This window comes from Pelophylax lessonae, assembly GCF_965119305.1.
Source record: "Pelophylax lessonae genome assembly, chromosome: 1".
NCBI lineage: Eukaryota > Metazoa > Chordata > Amphibia > Anura > Ranidae > Pelophylax > Pelophylax lessonae.
This window is the reverse complement of record NC_138768.1, coordinates 595,019,848-595,044,100: the sequence shown is the minus strand read 5'-3', so window position 1 is coordinate 595,044,100 and position 24,253 is coordinate 595,019,848. Positions and strand designations below refer to the sequence as shown.

General features: G+C 42.9%; 1 protein-coding gene across 1 annotated transcript in view; it reads right to left on the bottom strand.

Annotated features, from left to right (window-relative positions):
- Positions 1-24,253, bottom strand: part of LOC309555844 (complement C3-like) — a 362,933-nt gene that overhangs the window by 80,667 nt on the left and 258,013 nt on the right. The window contains exons 27-29 of the mRNA XM_082258010.1: positions 13,697-13,786; positions 8,581-8,734; positions 6,261-6,424 (exon numbers count right to left, since the gene is read on the bottom strand). Coding sequence (XP_082114136.1) covers positions 6,261-6,424; positions 8,581-8,734; positions 13,697-13,786 — 408 coding nt within the window. The remainder of the gene's footprint in view (positions 1-6,260; positions 6,425-8,580; positions 8,735-13,696; positions 13,787-24,253) is intronic.

The following is a 24,253-nucleotide window of genomic DNA, read 5'->3' as shown; positions in this document are numbered from 1 at the left end:
AACAGTGCGTGTTATACGCCGATATAAAAAAAAGGCCAGGAAGCAGCGCCGAGAGGTAGAAGGGGGTGGGCCTGGCCGAGAGGAGAAGGAAGGATGAGCTGTCATCGGAACTCCTATGCCGAGACGTGTGACATCTATCATAGGCACCGGGACTTCCGATGACAGCGATAGTTCGTCCTCCCTTCTCCTCAGCCTGACCCGCCCCCTTCTACCTCTCGGCGCTGCTTTCTGGCCTTTTTTCAAATTGATTTGGATAGTGTCACTGGCGCTGGCGAGGCTGCATTTAGGACACTGCACTGGCGAGGCTGCATTTATGGGCACTGCGCTGGCCAGGCTGCATTTATGGGCACTGCGCTGGCAAGGCTGCATTTATGGGCACTGCGCTGGCGAAGCTGCATTTATGGGCACTGCGCTGGCGAGGCTGCATTCGTGGGCACTGCGCTGGTGAGGCTGCATTCGTGGGCACTGCGCTGATGAGGCTGCATTCGTGGGCACTGCGCTGATGAGGCTGCATTCCTGGGCACTGCGCTGATGAGGCTGCATTTATGGGCACTGCGCTGGCAAGGCTGCATTTATGGGCACTGCGCTGGCAAGGCTGCATTTATGGGCACTGCGCTGGTGAAGCTGCATTCGTGGGCACTGCGCTGATGAGGCTGCATTCGTGGGCACTGCGCTGATGAGGCTGCATTTGTGGGCACTGCGCTGGTGAGGCTGCATTCGTGGGCACTGCGCTGGTGAGGCTGCATTCGTGGGCACTGCGCTGATGAGGCTGCATTCGTGGGCACTGCGCTGATGAGGCTGCATTTATGGGTACTTCGCTAGCGAGGCTGCATTTATGGACACTGCACTGGCGAGGCTGCATTTATGGGCACTGCGCTGGTGAGGCTGCATTTATGGGCACTGCGCTGGTGAGGCTGCATTCGTGGGCACTGCGCTGGTGAGGCTGCATTCATGGGCACTGGTGAGACTGCATTTGATTAAAAAAAAATGTTCTGAGTTCAAAGCTATTTTAAATTTCAGCTTTTTTCCTGAAATGTCTCTCCTAAAATTTAGGTGCGTGTTATACGCCGATAAATACGGTAATTCCCCAGAGTTATTAAAAAATGACGCTGAGGTTTTGGCTTTAGGAGGTAATATAAGGACAAGACTAACCACAGGGTCCAGGCTACAATCCACAGTTTAGTAGATTATTTCTGATGGTGCATGTGTTTTAAATTAAGGGGATGACATTCGCAACTTCTAAAATATGCCCCTTAGAAGCTTGCTTACACCTGTGGCAGCCCTTGCTGTCCCTCTCAGAAGCAATCTACAGTGGAATGCTTTTCCAGGAGCGGTTGTCAGGCGGCTGTTTTAACCCTGAAAAGCCTGCACCACCTCACGGCAAGCGCAGTTGCAGGTTGAAGCAGCCCTATTCACTTGAATGGGTTGAATTCAACGGCCCTACTGTTTACCAAAATACAACAGGGGGTGTAATATTTGCTGCAGCACAAACCATCACAGCCTCAGTATGTGTACAACCCCTTCCCGTTTGCTGTGTAATTTAATGGGGGCAGTCAAACCATGGCTCAACCACGTCTATTTTTACTGTCCCCATGAATGCAAGTGTAAACTGGTTGTCTGCATGTATCATAAAAAGGTCTTGTCACCAACTTAACAATTACAGGTAAAAGCACAGATAAATCAAGTATGGCAAGCAGTTTTCCTTTCCATAAGCAAATTTGAAAATGCCTTTATACCATTGCAGTTAATTACCAAGGACAGCCACAGCTCCCTCTCTATCCCGCCATGACATGTCTTAGCCCTCTTCTACTGGGAGTGTCTAATTACTCGGTGTGCTATAATCCTTATAGTATCTGGCAGTAAGTCGTTTGTATCTAATGGAGAATATTTTAAAGCCGATCTCCATGTAGATATATTACCAAAAGTATTGGGATGCCTACCTTTACACGCACATGAACTTTAATGGCATTCCAGTCTTAATCCGTAGGGTTCAATATTGAGTTAACTTGACCTTTGCAGCTATAACAGCTTCAACTCTTCCAGGAAAAGCTGTCCACATGGTTTAGGAATGTGTCTATGGGGAATGTTTGACCATTCTTCCAAAAGCACATTTGTGGAGTCAGACAATGATGTAGGAGGAGAAGGCCTGGCTCGCAGTCTCCGCTCTAATTTATCCCAAAGGTGTTCTATTGGGTTGAGGTCAGGACTCTATGCAGGCCAGTAAAGTTCCTCCACCCCAAACTTGCTCATCCATGTCTTTATGGACCTTGCTTGTGCACTGGTCCAAATCATTAGGTGGAGGGGGGAATTATGGTGTGGTGTTTTTTTTTTTGTTTTTTTTTATCAGAGGTCCGGCTTGGCCCCTTAGTTCCAGTGAAGGGAACTCTTAAGGCATCAGCATACCAAGGCATTTTGGACAATTTCATGCTTTGTGGGAACAGTTTGGGGATGGCCCCCTCCTGTTCCAACATGACTGCACACAAGTGAACAAAGCAAAGTCCATAAGGATATGGATGAGCAAGTTTGGGGTGGAGGAACTTGACTCGCCTGCACAGAGACCTGACCTCAACCTGATAGAACACCTTTGGGATGAATTAACGTGGAAACTGCGAGCCAGGCCTTCTGTCCTACATCAGTGTCTGACCTCACAAAGGTGCTTCTTGAAGAATGGTCAAACATTCCCATAGACACACTCCTAAACCTTGTGGACAACAGCCTTCTCAGAAGAGTTGAAGCTGTTATAGATGCAGAAGGTGGGCAAACTCAATATTGAACCCTATGAAAAAAGACTGGGATGCCAATAAAGTTCATGTGTGTGTAAAGGGAAGCGTTCCAATACTTTTGACAATAAAGTGTGTGTGTGTGTGTGTGTGTGTGTGTGTGTGTGTGTGTGTGTGTGTGTATATGTGTGTATACATGTGTGGATATACACAGTATATCACAAAAGTGAGTACACAGTGACAACACTGAAGAAATTACACTTTGCTACAATGTAAAGTAGTAAGTATACAGCTTGTATAAACAGTGTAAATTTGCTGTCCCCTCAAAATAACTCAACACACAGCCATTAATGTCTAAACCACTGGCAACAAAAGCGAGTACACCCCTAAGTCAAAATGTCCAAATTGGGCCCAAAATGTCAATATTTTGTGTGGCCACCATTATTTTCCAGCACTGCCTTAACCCCCTTGGGCATGGAGTTCACCAGAGCTTCACAGGTTGCCACTTGAGTCCTCTTCAACTCCTCCATGACGACATCACGGAGCTGGTGGATGTTAGAGAACATACGTTGGGGTTTTATTGGTGCCTCAAACCAAATATGAATGGGACTTTACGGGCAAGTAGGGGGGGGGGGGTATATGTAATGAAGGTTATACAACATAAATGCTCAATTAGGCAGTAAAGAAAATAGTGTTCAAAAAAAGTAAATATAGATTTATTTACATATATATAATTCCAAGTATTATAAGTACCGTAAAAGGTGAATAATGTGCTTGGGTTAAAGGCCCAAGTGTGAGGAAGTAAAAAAGAGGTTGATTCTGAAGAGAATCAGTGATAATACAAATAACATGAGAGTAACAGGGTATATATAATTGGATTGATTATACAGTAAGCAAAATAATACATGATGATGTAATTAGACAGAGTATATGCATTTTTTAAAGCAAACAACATTTAATCCCACTTCAGGGGCTCTATGGGTCGAGAGGGAGCAATCCCAATGCCCGGACACTCCAGGGTCCCCCCGAGGCCATGCTCGGCAGGGTCGGATGCAGGCAAGCAGCACAGAATTGGGATATTATCTTAAGGGGAGTTTGAGGACCTTAAATCAATGAGGAAAAAGTAGGAAAAAATTATTAAATTTATTAAATTAGAATCCCATATATGATTGTTTCCCACCATAGAAACAAGAGTGGGGATAGGGGGCTATATATACAATGCCTACAATGAACACAATATACTAATCTAAATTTATATATTTCAACATATATATACAATTATTTCATTATCTACCACCATCCTAGGCTGCACGCAGAACATGATCTCGATATGACTACAAAAAAGGACAGGGGAGCCATATGCAGTCAATGCCAGCAGCACCCATGTACGTGAAACACAATTACCTTTATATACAAAATTATGTGTATTTACCTTTGATAACAATACTGAAGGTATATACTCCTCTTTTATAGAACAAGCATAGAGTGACCTTTTTAACGCTTTGAAAAAGGCCCACGAGCCGAAACGCGTCAGCGAACATTGAGGACCCTCTTGCGGGGAACAATATCCCTTTAATATCTATGGGAAAACAACCCCACAAATTCCTCTAGAACATGTCACTTTTGCACTATTGTCACTGATTCTCTTCAGAATCAACCTCTTTTTTACTTCCTCACACTTGGGCCTTTAACCCAAGCACATTATTCACCTTTTACGGTACTTATAATACTTGGAATTATATATATGTAAATAAATCTATATTTACTTTTTTTGAACACTATATTCTTTACTGCCTAATTGAGCATTTATGTTGTATAACCTTCATTACATATACCCCCCCCCCCCTACTTGCCCGTAAAGTCCCATTCATATTTGGTTTGAGGCACCAATAAAACCCCAACATATACTTACTAGGGACGGTGGCAACACCTACTACTTGTGTACAAAAGAAACCCCCCCCCCCCTTCAACTGTTAGAGAACATACGCTCCTTCACCTTCTGTTTGAGGATGCCCCACAGATGCTCAATAGGGTTTAGGTCTGGAGACATGCTTAGCCAGTCAATCCCCTTCACCCTCTCTTTAGCAAGGCAGTGGTCGTCTTGGAGGTGTGTTTGGGGTCATTATGTTGGAATATGGCCCTGAGGCCCAGTCTCCGAAGGGAGAGAATCATGCTTCAGTATGTCACAGTACATGTTGGCATTCATGGTTCCCTCAATGAACTGTAGCTCCCCAGTGCCAGCAGCACTCATGCAGCCCCACACCATGAAACTCCCACCACCATGCTTGACTGTAGGCAAGACACACTTGTCTTTGTACTCCTCACCTGGTTGCTGCCACACGCTTGACAACATCTGAACCAAATAAGTTTATCTTGGTCTCATCAGACCACAGGCCATGGTTCCAGTTATCCCATGTCCTTAGTCTACTTTCTTGTGCATCATCTTTAGAAGTGGCTTCCTTCTGGGACGACAGCCATGCAGACCAATTTGATGCTGTGTGCGGCATATGGTCTGATCACTGACAGGCTGACCCCCCCATCCCTTAAACCTCTGCAGCAATGCTGGCAGCACTCATATGTCTATTTTCCAAAGACAACCTCTGGATATGACGCTGAACATGTGCACTCAACTCCTTTGGTCGACCATGGCGAGGTCTGTTCTGAGTGGAACCTCTTCTGTTAACCTGCTATATGGTCTTGGCCACCGTGCTGCTGCTCAGTTTCATGGTATTGGCTATTTTATTATAGCCTAGGCCAGTGATGGCAAACCTTGGCACTCCAGATGTTTTGGAACTACAGTTCCCATGATGCTAATGCTCTCTGCAGTGTAGTTGAGCATTATGGGAAATGCAGTTCCAAAACATCTGGTTCCAAGGTTTGCCATCACTGACCTAGGCCATCTTTATTTAGAGCAACAATTCTTTTTTTGAGATCCTCAGAGAGTTCTTTGCCATGAGGTGCCATGTTGAACTTCCAGTGACCAGTATGAGAGGGTGAGAGCGATAACACCAAATTTAACACACCTGCTCCCCATTCACCCCTGAGACCTTGTAACACTAACGACTCACATGACACCGGGGAGGGAAAATGGTTAATTGGGCCTAATTTGGACATTTTCACTTAGGGGTGTACTCACTTTTGTTGCCAGTGGTTTAGACATTAATGGCTGTGTGTTGAGTTATTTTGAGGGGGCAGCAAATTTACCCTGTTATACAAGCTGTGCACTCATTACTTTACATTGTAGCAAAGTGAAATTTCTTCAGTGTTGTCACATGAAAAGGTATAATAAAATATTTACATAAATGTGAGAGGTGTACATAAATGTGAGATACTGTGTGTGTGTGTGTGTGTGTATATGTATATATATATATATATATATATATATATATATATATATATATATATATAATACATACATACACACACACATATATACACATATATATATACACACACACAGTATATATCGCAGTATATATATTTTTTTTATTTTAATGTCATGTCAAAAACTATACAATATAAGTATTAATGAAAAGTCACCTGCGTAGAAGCATAACCTCCTCCAAATCTCCTTATGCTTACAAGCCAATTGGCAATTTTTTGGGCTTGTTCATATTTTTTCAGTTTCAGTTTCTGAAGTAGGGCATAGCCAGTAGCTTCCACAGTATAATAACCTGAATCCTCAACTATCCAGACAGTATCAGCTTACAAAAAAAACGAAACAAAAAAAAAAAACAGAGAAACATTAGTTTAGTTACTTGGATGGAATGATCAATGTGTTTATAATAGAGTAAGAAAATAAACACATAGGCAGTTTAGCACGCCTGCTTCCCCAGCATTATATAACCTGAGAAGAAAAGGTGAATTGTGTCTGTCCGGGTATTTGCTAGTTTAATAAACATAATTAACAGAAAAAAGTCAAGTGTATTTTTCACTAAGATGCATTAAAGGGAATGTTTTGTGGTTTTATATATATTTTGTTTCTTTACTTTTTCAGCCCCATGCACAGTGGGCATTTAGCCCCAATGCATGAGGTTCTGATGTTTAACTGCAGGTAGAACTCACAGGCACACTATCCAGCTTTGCTACCTGCAGTTTGTCAAACTCTAGGAGAGGCTAGATGGGGCTGGTCAGTGCATCTAGCTGTAAGAACATTTAGGGCAGTATGCACCCAGGTACGAAAGCTTGTAACAAAAGAAGTGCGCATTCCAAGCCTTCATCCTTTGGCACATACTGCCCAAAACATTTGTACCACTAGTTACTATGGGGCTGGATGGTGCATCTAATGGCACGAACATTTAGGTTCTCTGTGCCCTCTGCCCACAGCTAAATGCCAGAATCTCTTGCATTGAGGCTAAATGCCCCCTGTGTATGGGGCCTTATGGTCAGTACTAAATAAATAGAAATTGAAGAATTTTTTTAGACAGGTTATTATAAAATATTGCAAATAAATATTGCGTATTTTCATATTCAACCAAAAAGTGGAGATTGCTCAGTTCCCTTTACATGTGTCCTGTACTTCCTTAGTCCCTCAAGCTGACATTTCCACTCCCCAAGAATGGGACAGAGCAGTGACTCAACCAGGGCTTCATTGGATGTTTCAATATCAGTATGGATGTCACATCACTTTCTCAAAGTTAATCTTTCAAAAAATTAGCTTGTAATATTTTCTTCTCTCCAATCCCCTCCCCATGACTTTACCACTGAAATCAATATCACAACCAACCATTGGTCCCTCCACACATCCCAGTGTGCTGGGTGCAATCCTAGATTCTGACCTCTCCTGCAGCCCCCACTTCCAATCACTGGGTAAATCTTGCCACCTTAACTTACAAAACATTTCCAGAATTCACCCCTTTCTGACTAATAAAACCAAAAAACAACTCATTCACTCCTTGATTATATCTTGTCTGGACTACTGCAACTCTCCCCTCACCAGCTTACCCTTACACAGACTATCCCCCCTTAGTCTATTATGAATGCTGCTACCAGGCTTATACACCTTACTAACCAATCCGTGACTGCTTCCCCTCTCTGCTAATCTCTTCACTGGCTTCCACTAGTACAACATATAAAATTCAAAATACTAATTACAACGTACAAAGCCACCCACAACATCGCCCCTGGTTATATCACCAACCTCATCTGCAGATATCACCCAAATTGTCCTCTCTGCTCTTCCCTGGATGTCTTGCTCTCTAGCTCCCTTATTACCTCCTCCGACGCCCACCTCTAGGACTTTTTCAGAGCCTCTCCCATCCTCTGGAACTCCCTACCCCAATATGTCCTGTCAGCTCCTACCCTGTCCGTCTGATCTTTGAAAACTAGGTGATCTTTGAAAACTAATTTATTCAGGAAAGCCTACTCCACCTAAAAAGCCATGCTTGAGTCACCTCCACCAGATCATCCTTTGCAGCTATTACCTTTTAGATTGTAAGCTTCATGAGCAGGACCCTCCTATTCCTCCTGTATTGAACTATATTGTAATTGTACTGCCCCCCCCCCTTATATTGTAAAGTGCTGCGTAAACTGTTGGTGCTACATAAATGCTGTATAATAATAATAATAATAAGAGACAGCATGTCTCATTGGAAATTGCCAAAACTACTGCCAAAATAATTTTTTAACATTAGGAAGGGTATATCTTTCTGTTGAGTTTTTAGTGTTGTCTGTGTCCCCAACAGTGGTCACCAGGGCAAGAATTAGAGTAGAAAATTACAGTAGTAAACATTGTGTGAAAGGGTTTGAATCTTTATCATCTGATTAGCAAGGGAGGCAAACACAATACTAAAGCAGAAGTATATATAAAACATATAAATATGCCAATGTTTCACTTAAATATAATTGTGGTCATACTAACTTTTATCTGAAAAGTTATCGATGAAATCTTCATTTTCAGTGCTTCCCACTAAAGCCAAGGCATATGAAGTGATTACTGCACTGTACGTTTGTTTCAAAGATAGAAGCTTTTTTTCAAGATATTTCTTGGCATTCTGTATTGCATCTTGGACTTCCTAAAAATAAAGAGAAACATTTCAGGAATAGTATGTTAATGCCTAGATGAAAATGACAATAATACAAACTGAAAGCAAATGTTTTTTTCAAACATTAAATAAAAATGTGTTTAGTTGTCCTCTTCCCTACTTTCGTTGGATTCCACCTCCTGGCCTCCCTTCCTTACCAAATGGGAAAAAGACTTACATCTCCCCTTAATGGATCAACAACGCTCAACTATTCTTTGATTGTCTCATATCTCATTCATATCTTCAAAAGTTTGTGGAATGAACTACAAAATCTTGGCTAGGTGGCATTACATGCCTGAATTTCTCCACAAGGTTTTCCCAGACTGCTCAGGACTCTGCTGGAGAGGTTGTGGAGAATCAGCTTCCCATGCTCATATTTGGTGCCATTTTGGTTGTCTATACTGCACTGGATTCAAAAGATGCAGGGGTCACAGGTTCCTAATGACTCTTGGGTCATGTTGTTTCATTGTTAGGGTGAACTAGTAGGCCGATATAAAAGATCCATTACACCCCATCTGCTAAATGCCGCTATTACTCATACCTAGATATCGGAAGCAGTCCTCCATTCCCACTCTAAAACAATGGTTGCAGGCAATAGATTATATCTGTCATATGGAGGATCTTACATATGCTCTTAGGGAGCAAACACCCACATTCCAAAAGATATGGGCCTGGTGGTTCACCTTTACATCATCATCCGCGTATGCAGAGATTAGGCACCATCCTGACTGAATAGTGTCTATGCTTCCATGTATGACTTCATTATGGCCCTGCGCTCATCCCTGGGAAAGCTGCAATGCCTTGTCCGGTTACCTCTCCCCCCCCCCCCCCTTCTCTCCCTTTCTTTCTCTATCACCCTCTATTGTTTCTTTTCTTTCTATTTCTTCTATTTCTTTTCTATTCTATGCTTTTTCCAGGTTCAAGAACAGATGTAACTGTTCCAATTATAGTAACAGGCTCTATCGCATTATTGGTCTTATGATTTGTGAGAGACATTGGCTCTTGTCCGAGTTGGCCGTTGTGATACAGAACATTCACCGATATCGTATTGTCTTTTCGTGGTTCACGTTTTACCTGCTTGCTACAACTTCCCTTACTGTTATTGAACTTTGTACTTGTTGTATCTTTTTTCATTATCTTTAATAAAAAATTATTGAACGAAACAAAGTTGTCCTCTTAAAATTATAGAAACGTTTTTAAAAACCTTTTTCTTAATAAAGAACATGTTAAAACCTCCTTCCTTTTTTTGCCATCTGTTTCCCATTGCAGAGATTTCCCTTCAAACCCTATCTTGTAGACACAACAGGAATTAAAGGAAATCAGACAAATTCTCTGTTAGACAATCTCCACCCTTGTAGCCAGTTGGTGGGCGACAGAAACATTGGGAAGGAGACATTGCAGTTGATTTACTAAAGGCAAATAGACTGTGCACTTTGCAGAGTGCAGTTGCACTCTGCATGAGCAGTTGCTCCACAGATTATCAAATGAGCAGAAGCTCTGCTGGCTTCCATCATCCAATTATGTGCAAGCAAAAATGCTGTTTTTTTTTTTTCCTTGCACAATATTGGGTATTCTTTGCAAAGTGAACCTCATTTACTAAGCTCTGGAGCAACTGCTCTCTCAGAGTGCAAAATCTATTTGCCTTTATTAAATCAACCCCATTATATTGAGTGTTTGCCGGAAAACATATTCTCCTTGGTCTTTTACTCTTCACTCCCCCATCTGATAAAAATGTTCTCGGATGGTTCGTTTATGCTAATGTATACTATGAGACCCCTGTGACTTACCTTGTGTACCGTCCATGATACACTATATTGCCAAAAGTATTAGGACGCCTGCCTTTACACGCACATGAACTTTAATTGCATCCCAGTCTTAATCCGTAGGGTTCAATATTGAGTTGGCCCACCCTTTGTAGCTATAACCGCTTCAACTCTTCAAGATTGTGGAGCTGTTATCTCCCGGCTCATTTCCCACAGCTCAGCTGTGTGGGCCTTTTTTTTAGCACACATGCAGCTGATCGCACTGTTGCAATTTGAAATCTCTGCTGCAAGCAGATCAAGCGTGGCAAAAACACCAGACATTTGGGTACCACATGCTTGACAAGGTATTTAACCTCCCAATATTCAGCCCATTGGCAGGAGCACCTGAAAGCCACACACAAGAGACACAATACTCATCCCCATTCATGTCTACCCCTGTTATATCTCATGGCCTCTCAGCAGCCTCCACCGACAGGGATAATGGTGTAGCAAAGTGTGCACGCTACGATACCTGTCGTTGTCTAACAGTTATATGCCCCTAATTATGAATCATTGGTGAGTGTACGATGTTATACCCTTATTGATGCTTAAAACTGCATTGCGGCACTTTTTTGCAGATTTGTGATATTGTACGAATAATATTGTATTCTCTGTTAATGTTTGTTAATGTTTGTTATTTTATATTTAGAACCATTAAAGTGGTCACCTTCATCACTGGTCCCCGAAGAAGCCCACCATGTTGGCGAAACATGTCGGACCTTGGTGACCCCTCGATCATAATTTCTGGTTCATAATTTCATGTATTCATTTTGTATTGTATTTGTACCCCTTGATGCTACTTTGCATCTTTGTTTTTTAAACAATTGATTAATTATTCTAACAAATAAAATTATATTTTTTAAACTGTGGTGTTTATACTTATCTATTCTATGCCATTAAGTTCACTGCCTTCAAAATCCCAGGTTTGGTGGTTCCATCACTGTACTTTTCCCCCTGAGGGGCCAATCTAGGGATTGGTACAGGTGCGGAAGACCTTTACAATACTTTTTTCAATGTTTTCAAAGGGATGTGGCAGTAATCATTGGCTGAAGGTGTCCAGTGTCGGCAAATTCTTATCACTTTACGGTGTAGCAAAGTTTGTCACAGGTCCTTGCAACACTTCTGCCAGCAGCACACCAACAGCTGTAGAGTATAGCAGGCAAATTTCTCTGCCCCAGCTGCTGCATCAAAAAAAAAAATAACAAAAAAACACTCCCTGCCACCCACATGCCCAGCATCTAAATTTCAGCGTGTTCAAATAAAGAAAGCTTGCAGGGAAAATTAATTTGTCATTTTTTTTTCTTTATAAATGTCAGTTTTGCTGCAGCAGGTTCTATATATGGTACAGATGCGCAACTTTACAGGCAGACTAAGGGGACTCCTCCAGGCACTATATTTAAAGTAATTTTTCATTTTTGTTGTTTCACTTTAAGCATCATTTAAATCACTGTTCCTTTAAAAACGATCTCTTTTAAAAAAAAGTTTTGCATTGGCAGTGCCCGGGCCCCCATACACTTTTTATGGTTAATAACTTGCACATAGGCCTTCAAAATGGGACACTTGACTTTTCACGTTCAGGTCCCATAGACTTTTATTGGGTTCGCGGTGCGGGTCGGAACTTTTGTGATGATCGAGAGTTCTGGCGCAAACCGAACCAGGGGATTGTTCCATCCCTTATCCCTATCACGGATTGTAGATCTATTTTACTTCAGCTGGGTAGGGTTGGGTTTCAATTATTTTTTTGTTGATCTGTCTAATACCTGACCAGACTTATGAGGTTGAGCATCCCATCCCCCACACACCTGTACTCTATTGGTGTCCTCTATCAAGTAGATATAGGAGGAGTCCCCTGCAGTGCATTAGCACACCTTCCCAGCAAGGAGTGTTGTCTCCAAGGGTAAGAGAGGCTGGATTCACCCCTTTTTTATGGATAGTGTAGGACCCACTGATAATGGGGTACTTTGACGCAGTGGTGGGCTTGAGCACGATATGGCCATATGGTGGGACTAAACCCCCATTTTTATTTATGGATTGTCTCCATATTTGATAGTCATTTCTTTTGCATGGTTGCGCTATTCTTTTTTAATATACATGTTGCTTGGTCCATAGCTGCACCGGCTTTAGATATACATGTTCAGGGTCTGCTCCCCCAATTTTTTGCTTGTTTATTATGTATTCGGTCTGACCAGACTTATGAGGTTGAACATCCCATCCCCCACACACCTGTACTCTATTGGTGTCCTCTATCAAGTAGATATAGGAGGAGTCCCCTGCAGTGCATTAGCACACCTTCCCAGCAAGGAGTGTTGTCTCCAAGGGTAAGAGAGGCTGGATTCACCCCTTTTTTATGGATAGTGTAGGACCCACTGATAATGGGGTACTTTGACGCAGTGGTGGGCTTGAGCACGATATGGCCATATGGTGGGACTAAACCCCCATTTTTATTTATGGATTGTCTCCATATTTGATAGTCATTTCTTTTGCATGGTTGCGCTATTCTTTTTTAATATACATGTTGCTTGGTCCATAGCTGCACCGGCTTTAGATATACATGTTCAGGGTCTGCTCCCCCAATTTTTTGCTTGTTTATTATGTATTCGGTCTGACCAGACTTATGAGGTTGAACATCCCATCCCCCACACACCTGTACTCTATTGGTGTCCTCTATCAAGTAGATATAGGAGGAGTCCCCTGCAGTGCATTAGCACACCTTCCCAGCAAGGAGTGTTGTCTCCAAGGGTAAGAGAGGCTGGATTCACCCCTTTTTTATGGATAGTGTAGGACCCACTGATAATGGGGTACTTTGACGCAGTGGTGGGCTTGAGCACGATATGGCCATATGGTGGGACTAAACCCCCATTTTTATTTATGGATTGTCTTCATATTTGATAGTCATTTCTTTTGCATGGTTGCGCTATTCTTTTTTAATATACATGTTGCTTGGTCCATAGCTGCACCGGCTTTAGATATACGTGTTCAGGGTCTGCTCCCCCAATTTTTTGCTTGTCTAATACCTGCATCTCCATATTTTTTATAGATGGTCCTATAACTTGTCAGACCATATTAAAATATCAGTTTAACATTACATGTTCATTTAATGAAAATGAAACTCTCTGCACCTCTTGTACAGTTGACACTTTGTGGTACTTACTTTAATATTACATCTCTCTTGACTTTCAGCTAATGCAATTAGGACAAAAGCGGTGAGAGAAGATGAGGATTCAGACTCAATATATCCACCCTAAAAAGACAAAGAAGCAACAGGTTTTCCCAATACTTTGAAAAGAAAGTTTCAAGCACACCATATGAAAATAAGTGCATTATGTGCTATGATATACAATGATTTTAAGACAGTAGTGAGGCTTATGAGGCAAAAGGAGGTATGGCCAGGCATTTAACCTTGGGTTGTTATATGTGTAATATAGAGCTTCCAATTTTTGAGCACTAAATGCTCTATTTTGGAAAACAGAGCTGATGTGCAGGCTCCTGGGGATGCTTGCTGGCAATTTTGTTTTTATTTTAAAAAAAAAGAAAAAAGTGATCTAGACAGCAATAGGTACAGTACTAAAATGCTGCCAACTTGTAGTGCCTACAAGTACATTTGTTAGATGTTAAATTATCCCCTTGTCCCTAGAAACACATGGATTCTATACCCAGGTTTTATACAAGGCCTCAAAATAAAAATTAAGCCCCATTCCCTTCCGTATTCTAAAATTCAAGAAGATTAGTAAGCTGTAGTGGCATTTGACTGAAAACTAACAGGACCGGGTCTGCATGCTGTGAGGGGCTTCAACAGTAATTCCATTATAAAGTTACATTTCAATTTTGGGTGGAGTCTTGTGGACATTATCAGCTTATGTATCTTGGATACTCCTAAAGCGGAGCTCCACCCAAAAGGGGAAGCTCCGCTTATTTGCCTCCTTCCCCCCTCCGCTGTCACATTTGGCACCTTTCAGGGGGGAGCGGGTACCTAGTTTTGACAGGTACCCGCTCCCACTTCCAGCTAACTTTGCCGCAGGAAAATACATCTGGAAGTTCCGCCCCCCCTCCTCCTTTTGCCGCCACCGGCCATTCACAAAGCGCATGCGCAGTAAGGAACCGGCTGTGAAGCTGGAAGGCTTCACTGCCGGTTTCCCATAACCGAGAGCTTATTGAAAGATTGGCTTGGGTGAATACACCTCTGAATTCGTGGACAGGTAAGTGTCCTAATATTAAAAGTCACCAGCTACAGTATTTGCAGCTGCTGACTTACATTTCTTTTCTGAAGGAGCCTGGAGCTCCGCTTTAACAACGAGCTCTCCCTGCCATCCAACTGTTTTATGCCCAGCATATACCATGATCTATGGAGAGGGACAAATTGATTCAGTGCTTGTAATGAGTATGGCCAGTTTACACCAAGCCAAAGGACTGCTTACCAGTTCACTCTCATCGAACAGAGTGTGCCCAAAGCCCCCAAACTGGGTAGTCCTTGCTCCTTTTTCACCTACACTTCACTCTAGTGAGTAGTCCTTTGCACTACCTTTTATTAATCTAAGACACCATAGGTGTATTTCCATTACAACTATTACATTACTTGTACAGGAGCAAACCAAGCACCTGTTCCTCATACTGCTGACAGTCGGTGACACGTTGTCATGTGCGATAACAGGTTCCATCCAAACATGCACAAACAAAAATGCTTTGTTTATCTTCCTTGCACCTAATTGGGTATTCTTTACAAAGTGAAGCTTCACCACATTCACTAAGCTCTGGGGAAAATGAGTGCAACTACACTTGCAAAGTACCCAATCTATTTGCCTTTAGTTATTTAACCCCATTATCTGTCCTGTGCATATTTTACACATGTGTTATGGTTGCATCATGTGTAAGTTAGTACTTCCGTAAGTGAATGTTACCCCAACATTATATATTTATGATACCATGTACTAGTATTAAAAAGCATCCTGTTCTCTTTGCATTGCTTCCTTTGTGTGAAGTACATAAAACATGAAATTTCATAAAAATGTTACAGTATGGAACATAGTACATAATTCCAGTAGCGCAAAATTTGCGCTACTGGAATTTTGTACTATGTTCTGTACTGTAAGATTTTTATGAAATGTCATGTTTTATATATTCTCTCTTTACAAGTAGCAGCATTAAGTTCAAATTTACACCATACCCCTGAGTGCATAGGTTCACTGTATACTTTCCACCTTTTTTTGGTCTGTAGGTGATTTTTTTTTACATTTGTGTGAAGTACGTAGTGATCTTGCCAGTCCAGCAGCTTTTTTATTTCTAACTGACCACACTAACGACCAACCCAGCATGGCCAGTTTGCTTCTTGCATTCTACTTGGGAGCACAGCCTCCCTGTACCCCAGTGGTCAGACTTTTGCTGACACATACCCCTGCACAGCTCTTCACTGGGAGGGTCAGTGTACTACTTTTTCTCTGCCTCCTGCTAACACACCCCCTGCACAGCTCTTCACTGGCAAGATCAGTGTACTGCTGTTTTTCTGCCTCAGGCTGCCAGCTCATCACAGTGTATTTCGATCTCTGCATTTAATACTGGACTGCGTCTGTACTCTGTACAAGTTGCTGCTGCCATGCCCCTAATCGTTACAAGGAGTCTCCACCCCCATCTCTCCAAAGCTGGCCATACATTTATAGAAATTCGGCCAGTTCAGCAGGGACCAACTGAACTTCGATCCATATATGGGCAGGCTGGGTTAAGATAAGGTTTGGATGCAGTAGTAAGGCACTATTTTCAGGCTAAAAAAACTCCAGTTCAAGATATGAGTTATAGGACTAAGCTTCATTCCCCAACCCACTACTTTACACTTACGGGCCAATTCATAAAACAATTTGCTTTGTAAACGTCTTAACATTTGTGCAAGCATAACAAATAATTCCCATATGTGTGTAATAGTTTTCTTGTTGTCTTTCTGTTAGAGGCAACATGTAGTTTTACGTGTTCTGATATCAGATGCTTCTGGATGCTTGAACCTAACCACACCTGGTCTGGAATGCAAAGCGCCCAACAGGACATTCCTGACAAGGAGTCATAAATGGGAATTCTTATTCTCACAGGATGTTCTCGCATAAACCTCCTATTGTGAGGTATGGGTGTAGGGGAGCCTCAGATAAGATCTCCTGGGGAGGTTATTCCAACATCAAAGGCCAGCAGTGAATTAAGATGACCCAGGTCAAAAACAGTGATTCGTGAACAGATGGCGACCCTAGTGGAAGAATATAACATGCTTCCTGGAAAGATGAGATACTTCCTGTTGAGTAGGAATATTATGAGCTGTCATTGGACAAGAACACAGTGGGTGTTTATGTATGGGTGGTGTCTGAGTGTGCTTCAACCTCCCTGGCGGTATGATTATGTCAGGAATTATGTACCAAAATCGGTACAATTTTTTTCATGGAAATTTGGGTTATGTATTATAGGCCTACAATTCTTAGTAATTACTGACTTAAACCTGACCAAAACAAGAGTCTAGTAGACATCCCAGATGTGATAAATTTGAAACACAAACGCATGAATTATAATCGAATCAATAATATAATTTTATTATATAATATATAATATATATAATAAAATTATATTATTGATTTCATTATAATTCATGCGTTATATATTATATATATAATATATATACATATATATATATATATATGTGTGTGTATATATATATATATATATATATATATATATATGTGTGTGTATATATATATATCTATCTATATATATATATATATATATATATATATATATATATATATATATATATATATATATATATATATATATATATATATATATATATATATATATATACACACACACACACACATATATATATATATATATATATATATATATATATATATATATATATATATATATATATATATATTATATATATATATATATATATTATATAACTGCTGCAGGGAACGGAACTAGGAAGTCATCTGACCGACCGACGAGCGGCGGGGATCTCGGCTGGCGGTCACAGCAATGAGAGATCATCGCTGGATCGCCAGGAGAAGGTAAGAGACACCGCTGCGCTCTCTGCACATCTACCCCAAGCGTGACTCGGGGATACCGATCCTAACCTAAAAAATCCCCCCCTAGTCACGCTCGGGATTACCGCCAGGGAGGTTAAATGTGGGTTGCCAGCTAGAATTCTGTCTCTTAACTCTTGGCTGCTGGCTCTTGGCTGTGGGCCATCATGGCTCTTGGGCTACTCTTTCTCCTTCCTGTGTGCTTGAGACCAGCTGAAAGATATCGAACCCCCGAGGACGAATATGTAACGTATTATCTGTAATTGTTTTGTCTTATATGCTCTGTAATATTCCTTTAGTGTTTTATGTTAGCATTTCTACTTTCTTTATAATAAATTAGATCCTTGTTTATTTAAGCAGTGTGTTTATTTTTATAGCTAGCATTGTTACCTTCCATAAACCTTATCAGAGCTTTGATAGACTATTATAGGAATAGACAATAGAATACATCTTTATAATAAATAGGGGAGGTACAAACCACCCCATATTTATTTCACTTTCTCACAACCCCTAACTTTCCCAACAGACAGGTAAATCAGACTATAAGAGCATGCAGCCTGGGGGGGGGGGGGGCAGGAAAGTGTGTATGTGGGGTGGGGGCAAGCATGTGCTCCCTCCTCCCTGAAGCACACCAAGTGACATGCCTTAAACTTGAGGGGTGGGTACCTTGCCCCCTGGCAAAGCTCCTTGTTCTGAAGTTGATAAGGACAAGGTCCTCTTCCCCACAACCCTGGCCCAGTGGTTATCGGGGTCTCTGGGTGGAGGGCTTATCAGAATCTAGAAACCCCCTTTAAAAAGATAGAGGCCCCCAGATACTAGCCTTCCCCCCCCATGAGTAAGGGGTACATAGCACCCTAGAAATAAACACGCCCAAACCTTTGACAAGTCCTTTATAAAAAATAAAAGTCCCACGATTTACATCCATCGTGAGTCATGTCATTCAGCGATGCAGCTCCACGTTATTCACGATGACAGATGGCTGCTGACAAAAAAAAACCTGACAAATGTCCCATCCTGCTACCTCTTCACTGGGCAAAATGCAAGGGGATCTTTCCAACAACCACACAGACCAAAGTAAAAACCCTTTTATCAGCTCTCATTCATTGTCTGTCAAAAACATTGTAAGCAAGGTAGAAAGTGAGGAAAAATCTTGGAGCTCAAAACAGCAGTAAAAATCAGACAGGGGTTTTAACACTTCCCTACTTTATTAAAAAAATGAAGAAAGTGTTGGCTTGACATACACGTTAACTCTTAAAATTGTTGATTTATACTCTCAGGGAGTTTCCATTTTCTGATCTGACTGACAGATAACATGAACAATTCCTGTCTTATGATAAGCTTTCATTTGGTTGCTGAATTGCCCATGTATACAAATGGGTTAGTAAAGCTGGCAAAGCACAGTCTGTTAAATACAAAAGTAATAACAATCTGACATCAGAAAGTATTTGGCATGACAAAATTGGAACCAAAGGTCATTATAATTTGGTATACTTATAATGAGTATCATGGATACTTTATGTGGTTCTCTATTTTATCCGGTTGCCGACCGCCGCACGACTATATACTGCGGCGGTCAGCCCCGGCCAGGCAGAGTGACGTAGCGGTACGTCACTAGCCTTCGCCGCTCTGGTGCGCGCGCGCGCGCACCCGAGGTCCCGCCGATGACTCGATTGGGGTCAGAACCGATCAGTCATCAGGTCCAGGCCAATCATTTTTGGTCTGGACCTGTTGATCGGTCCTACCCAATCAAGTGTCACTCTAAGCCTGTGAAATGTAAACACAGGCTTAGAGAAGATTTGCCCTCCCCTCCCAACGGTCTTTTTGGATCCAGCGTGAGAGGAGAGCACATCTAATTGTAAGTACTGCGCCAATTGTAAGTACTACACTTAGATAGGCACATTTACCCCCCGATCGCCCCCCCCCCCGATTAACCCCTACAGTCCCTGACACAACACACACTATATACAGCATATAGCATTTACCTATATACCTGTATAAGTGTGATTTGTGGTCAGGTGTAGCGCTTGCGACCCCCCCTTTTCCACTTAAATTACCCCCCACCCCCCCTAATAAAGATTTAACCCCCTGACCCCCCCCCCCCCTGATCACCGCCGTTAACCCCTACACCCTCTGTCACATCAGCACTAATACAAACGTAATATACGGTATTTTTGTATTTTTGTATTAGTGTGATTGTGATCAGAATTAGCGCAGGCGACTAAGTTTCTGTCCCAAGAAGGTTTAGGGTCCCCGCCACCCGCCCAATAAAGATTTAACCCCCTGACCCCCCCCCTGATCACCCCTACAGCCCCTGCCATAACACACACCGTACACAGTATATAGCATTTTGCTATATACCCGTATAAGTGTGATTTGTGGTCAGGTCTAGCGCTTGCGGCCCCCCCTTTTCCACTTAAATTACCCACCACCCCCCCAAATAAAGATTTAAACCCCTGATCCCCCCTGACCCCCACCTGATCACCGCCGTTAACCCCTACACCCTCTGTCACATCAGCACTAATACAAACGTAATATACAGTGTTTTTGTATTTTTGTATTAGTGTGATTGTGATCAGAATTAGCGCAGGCGACTAAGTTTCTGTCCCAAGGAGGTTTAGGGTCCCCGCCACCCGCCCAATAAAGATTTAACCCCCTGATTCCCCCCTGATCACCCCTACACCCCCTGCCACAACACACTGTATACAGTATATAGCATTTTCTATATACCCGTATAAGTGTGACTTGTGACCAGGTTTAGCGCTTGCCACCGTTTCTTTTATCCGTAGGATACCGGCCAGCCCCTTCCAATAAAGATTTAACCCCCTGATCCCCCCCTGATCACATCCAGTTAACCCCTACACCCTCTGTCACATTAGCACTAATACACACATAATATACTGTTTTTACTGTATTTTGTATTAGCGTGATTGTGACTTGAGGTTGCGCTAGCGAGCTAGTTTCTTTCCCAAAGGAGGTTTATGGTCCCCGCCACCCTCCCCCCAGATCCCCGGCGGATAGTTTAGAAATAACTCCTTGATTACCACACACACACGCATGCACGCACGCACATACACTTCCATTTCTAGTATAGTGTTTGAACAGATCAATATCTGATCTGATCAGAACTATACTAGCGCCCCCATAGTTTAGGGTTCCCAAAACGCGGTGTTTGCACGATCAGCACTGATTCCTGCCAGCACCTGCGTTTAACCCTTTCACCCAGGCAAGTGTAGTAATCAATAGATTACTGTCACTTGCAAAAAAACACAACACACAAAACTGCTGTGTTAGCAGAGTCAGGCCTGATCCCTGCTAGCATTAGCAGTTTTTTTGGTAGCGCTTGAAATAGTACTTGACAACCAGGTGCTTTTATTACCTATGAGTCGCATCACTGTACAGGTAAATTTAGTTACCAAAATGACCAAACGTGTGTACAGTGATGATGCTATTTATAGTTTAATGACCATGTCAAGTGAGAGCGATGGGGAAGCCTCACTGGCAGAATCAGGGTCAGTATACGAACCAGATGACAGCAGCGGTTCCCTGACAGATAGCTCCGACGACAGATGGGTCCCTGTTAGACCCAGGCGTACCCGACCCCATTCTGGAGTTGTTGAGATGCAGGAATCGCAGGGTGCTCGTATGGAGCAGAGTGTGGTTACTAGTGCCGCTCATCCTTCTGGCGACCTGGCAAGCGCCAGCGGCCTAGTACACCCTGGACCTAGTACAACCAGCACTGCAGTAACACCTGGTGACGTGGCGAGTCCCCTAAGTGCAGTTGAAGCTGGTGCGGTGGCTAGCACGAGTAGTGGCCCGCAGCCACCGCGTATTCGAAGACAGGCCCGTAGAGCCCATAGTGCCCTCCCTGATGCGCTGGCATATCCCAATTGGCAACCCACTGATTCTACAGCGCCAGTACTTCCCCCATTCACTGCCCAACCTGGAATCCACATGGAGACAGCTGGTTTTACGCCCCTGAACTTTTTTGAGCTGTTCTTCACGGAAGATCTTTACAGATCTATTGTGGATCAATCAAATTTATATGCACAACAATTTATCGCCGCCAACCCAAATTCGCCCCTTGCCAGACCATTCGGCTGGAATCCTATTACGGTTTCCGATTTTAAAATCTTTCTGGGCCTTTCCCTCCACATGGGCATAACTAAACAGAGTGAATTGCGGCTATATTGGTCCACTAGCCCAGTTCACCATATGCGCATGTACTCTGGCTCCATGTCCAGGGGGAGATACAAGCAAATTCTGCGATTTATGCATTTCAGCGACAATGAACTCTGTCGTCCTCGGGGAGACCCTGCATATGATCGGCTCCACAAAATTCGGCCCCTCACAGACCACTTCAATCAGCGGTTCGCAGCCTTGTTTACCCCCGAACAAGTTGTCTGCGTTGACGAGTCCCTGATTAAATTTACTGGCCGTCTTGCTATCAAACAGTACCTCCCCAGCAAGCGTGCCAGATACAGGGTCAAACTGTATAAATTGTGTGACAGGGCCACAGGCTATACAGTTAGTTTCCGGGTCTATGAGGGAAAAGATAGCACTGTGGAGCCCCCGAACTGCCCAGACTACATAGGGAGCAGCGGTAAGATTGTTTGGGACTTGGTGTCACCCTTATCCGGAAAGGGGTACCATTTGTACGTGGACAATTTTTACACAAGCGTGCCACTATTTAGTCACCTGCTTGATTTACAAATTGGCGCATGTGGCACCGTGCGACCTAATCGCCGGGGCTTCCCCCAACGGCTTGTAAATTCCCGTCTTAGTCGGGGGGCGAGAGCCTGCTTGAAAACGTACAAATTGCTTGTGGTGAAGTGGAAGGATACACGGGATGTTTATGTTCTGTCCTCCCTTCACGCAGACACGACGATCCAAATCCCTATGGCAACTGGCGTTATGGAGAAACCCCTCTGTGTCCACGAATATAACCTTAACATGGGAGGGGTGGACCTTAACGACCAGCTTTTGGAGCCGTATTTAGTTGCCCGTAAAGCCAGACGCTGGTACAAAAAAGTGTCTGTTTACCTTTTCCAATTGGCTATGCTGAACGCCTTTGTCCTATACAGGGCGTCAGGACGAACTGGATCCTTCCGGGAATTCCAGGAAGCGGTCATCCTTGCCTACCTGTACCCAGGAGGCATGCCTGCCCAACTTCCCCTTCCAGATGCAGTGAGCCGGCTGCATGAGAGACATTTTCCTTATGTCCTCCCGAGTATCCCTACCCAAATACGACCCCAAAGACGATGTTGTGTCTGTAGCAGGCGCGGATTTAGGCGTGACACCCGTTATTATTGTCCCAAATGTCCTGACCAACCTGGTCTCTGCATCGGGGAATGTTTTGAGCGCTACCATACACTAGTGGAGTATTAGTGTAGGGTACAGCACGACACAGTGTAGGGCACACAAACACAGGGTCTCGAAGGATGTTGGATGTCCATCGACATTTTGAGAGACCCAAGCTGGAAGATCGCAGTCCCAAATCAAGACATGAAGAAACAGTTAGAAAGAAAAATAAAAGGATCCAAAAACTGTTGTTGTGTCAGTAATTTTATATGTCCTTCTACTCTTCTTACTGTACTTTTTTAAATGTCCTTTGTTTGTTTTTTCATTCTTTTGTGACCTGTTTCTCTTGCAGGTACTCGTCGGCTACCACGCATTGATTTTATATATTCTGACACAAACAGCATTTGCGCTCAGCATATGTGGATAACTTGCTGATAGCAGCTGTGGTGATTTTCTGATTTCAGCACTGCAGTTAAAATCCTATTTTGGTATACGTGGATAGTGTCGTGTATACCCATCATTAAATTCAGTGGGTGGTTGTTTGGGCGGTTAATGATGAAGATCCAAAAACTTTTGTTGTGTCAGCTATTTTATATGTCCTTCTACTCTTCCTACTGTACTTTTTTTAATGTACTTTGTTTGTTTTTTCATTCTTTTGTGACCTGTTTCTCTTGCAGGTACTCGTCGGCTACCACGCATTGATTTTATATATTCTGACACAAACAGCGTTTGCGCTCAGCATATATTAATACCTTTGCTGATAGCAGCTGTGGTGATTTTCTGATTTCAGCACTGCAGTTAAAATCCTATTTTGGTATACGTGGATAGTGTCGTGTATACCCATCATTAAATTCAGTGGGTGGTTGTTTGGGCGGTTAATGATGAGTAATACTACGCATTATTCCTGTGCTGATTTCTGATAGGTTCTCTTTTTTTCCATTCAGCCCACAGGCTGCATGAAAAAAAAAAAACCTATATGCCAAACAAGGACCAGCAATGTACTGGTACGTTGCTGGACTTTGAGAGGTTGTACCAGGATGATGCCTGCAGATTTAGGCATCATCTTGGTATCGTTTTTTACAGCCAGCGGTCGGCTTACATGTAAAAGCAATCCTAGCAGGTAATTGGCCGCTGGACTGCTTTTACATGCAGTGGGAGGGGCCTCCCCCCCACCGCCGCCTTCCGCAGCCTTTCGTGGTTTTTCTCGGGCTCTCCTGTCCCACCGGTTAACCCGAGAGTGCAGCCGGTGGTTCAGTTATCTAACCATAGAGCTAATTGGAGATTAGAATGGCTCCAATCATCTCTATGGCCTAAGATGCCGGAGGCTACGAGCATTTCATGACTTCTTTTTCGCC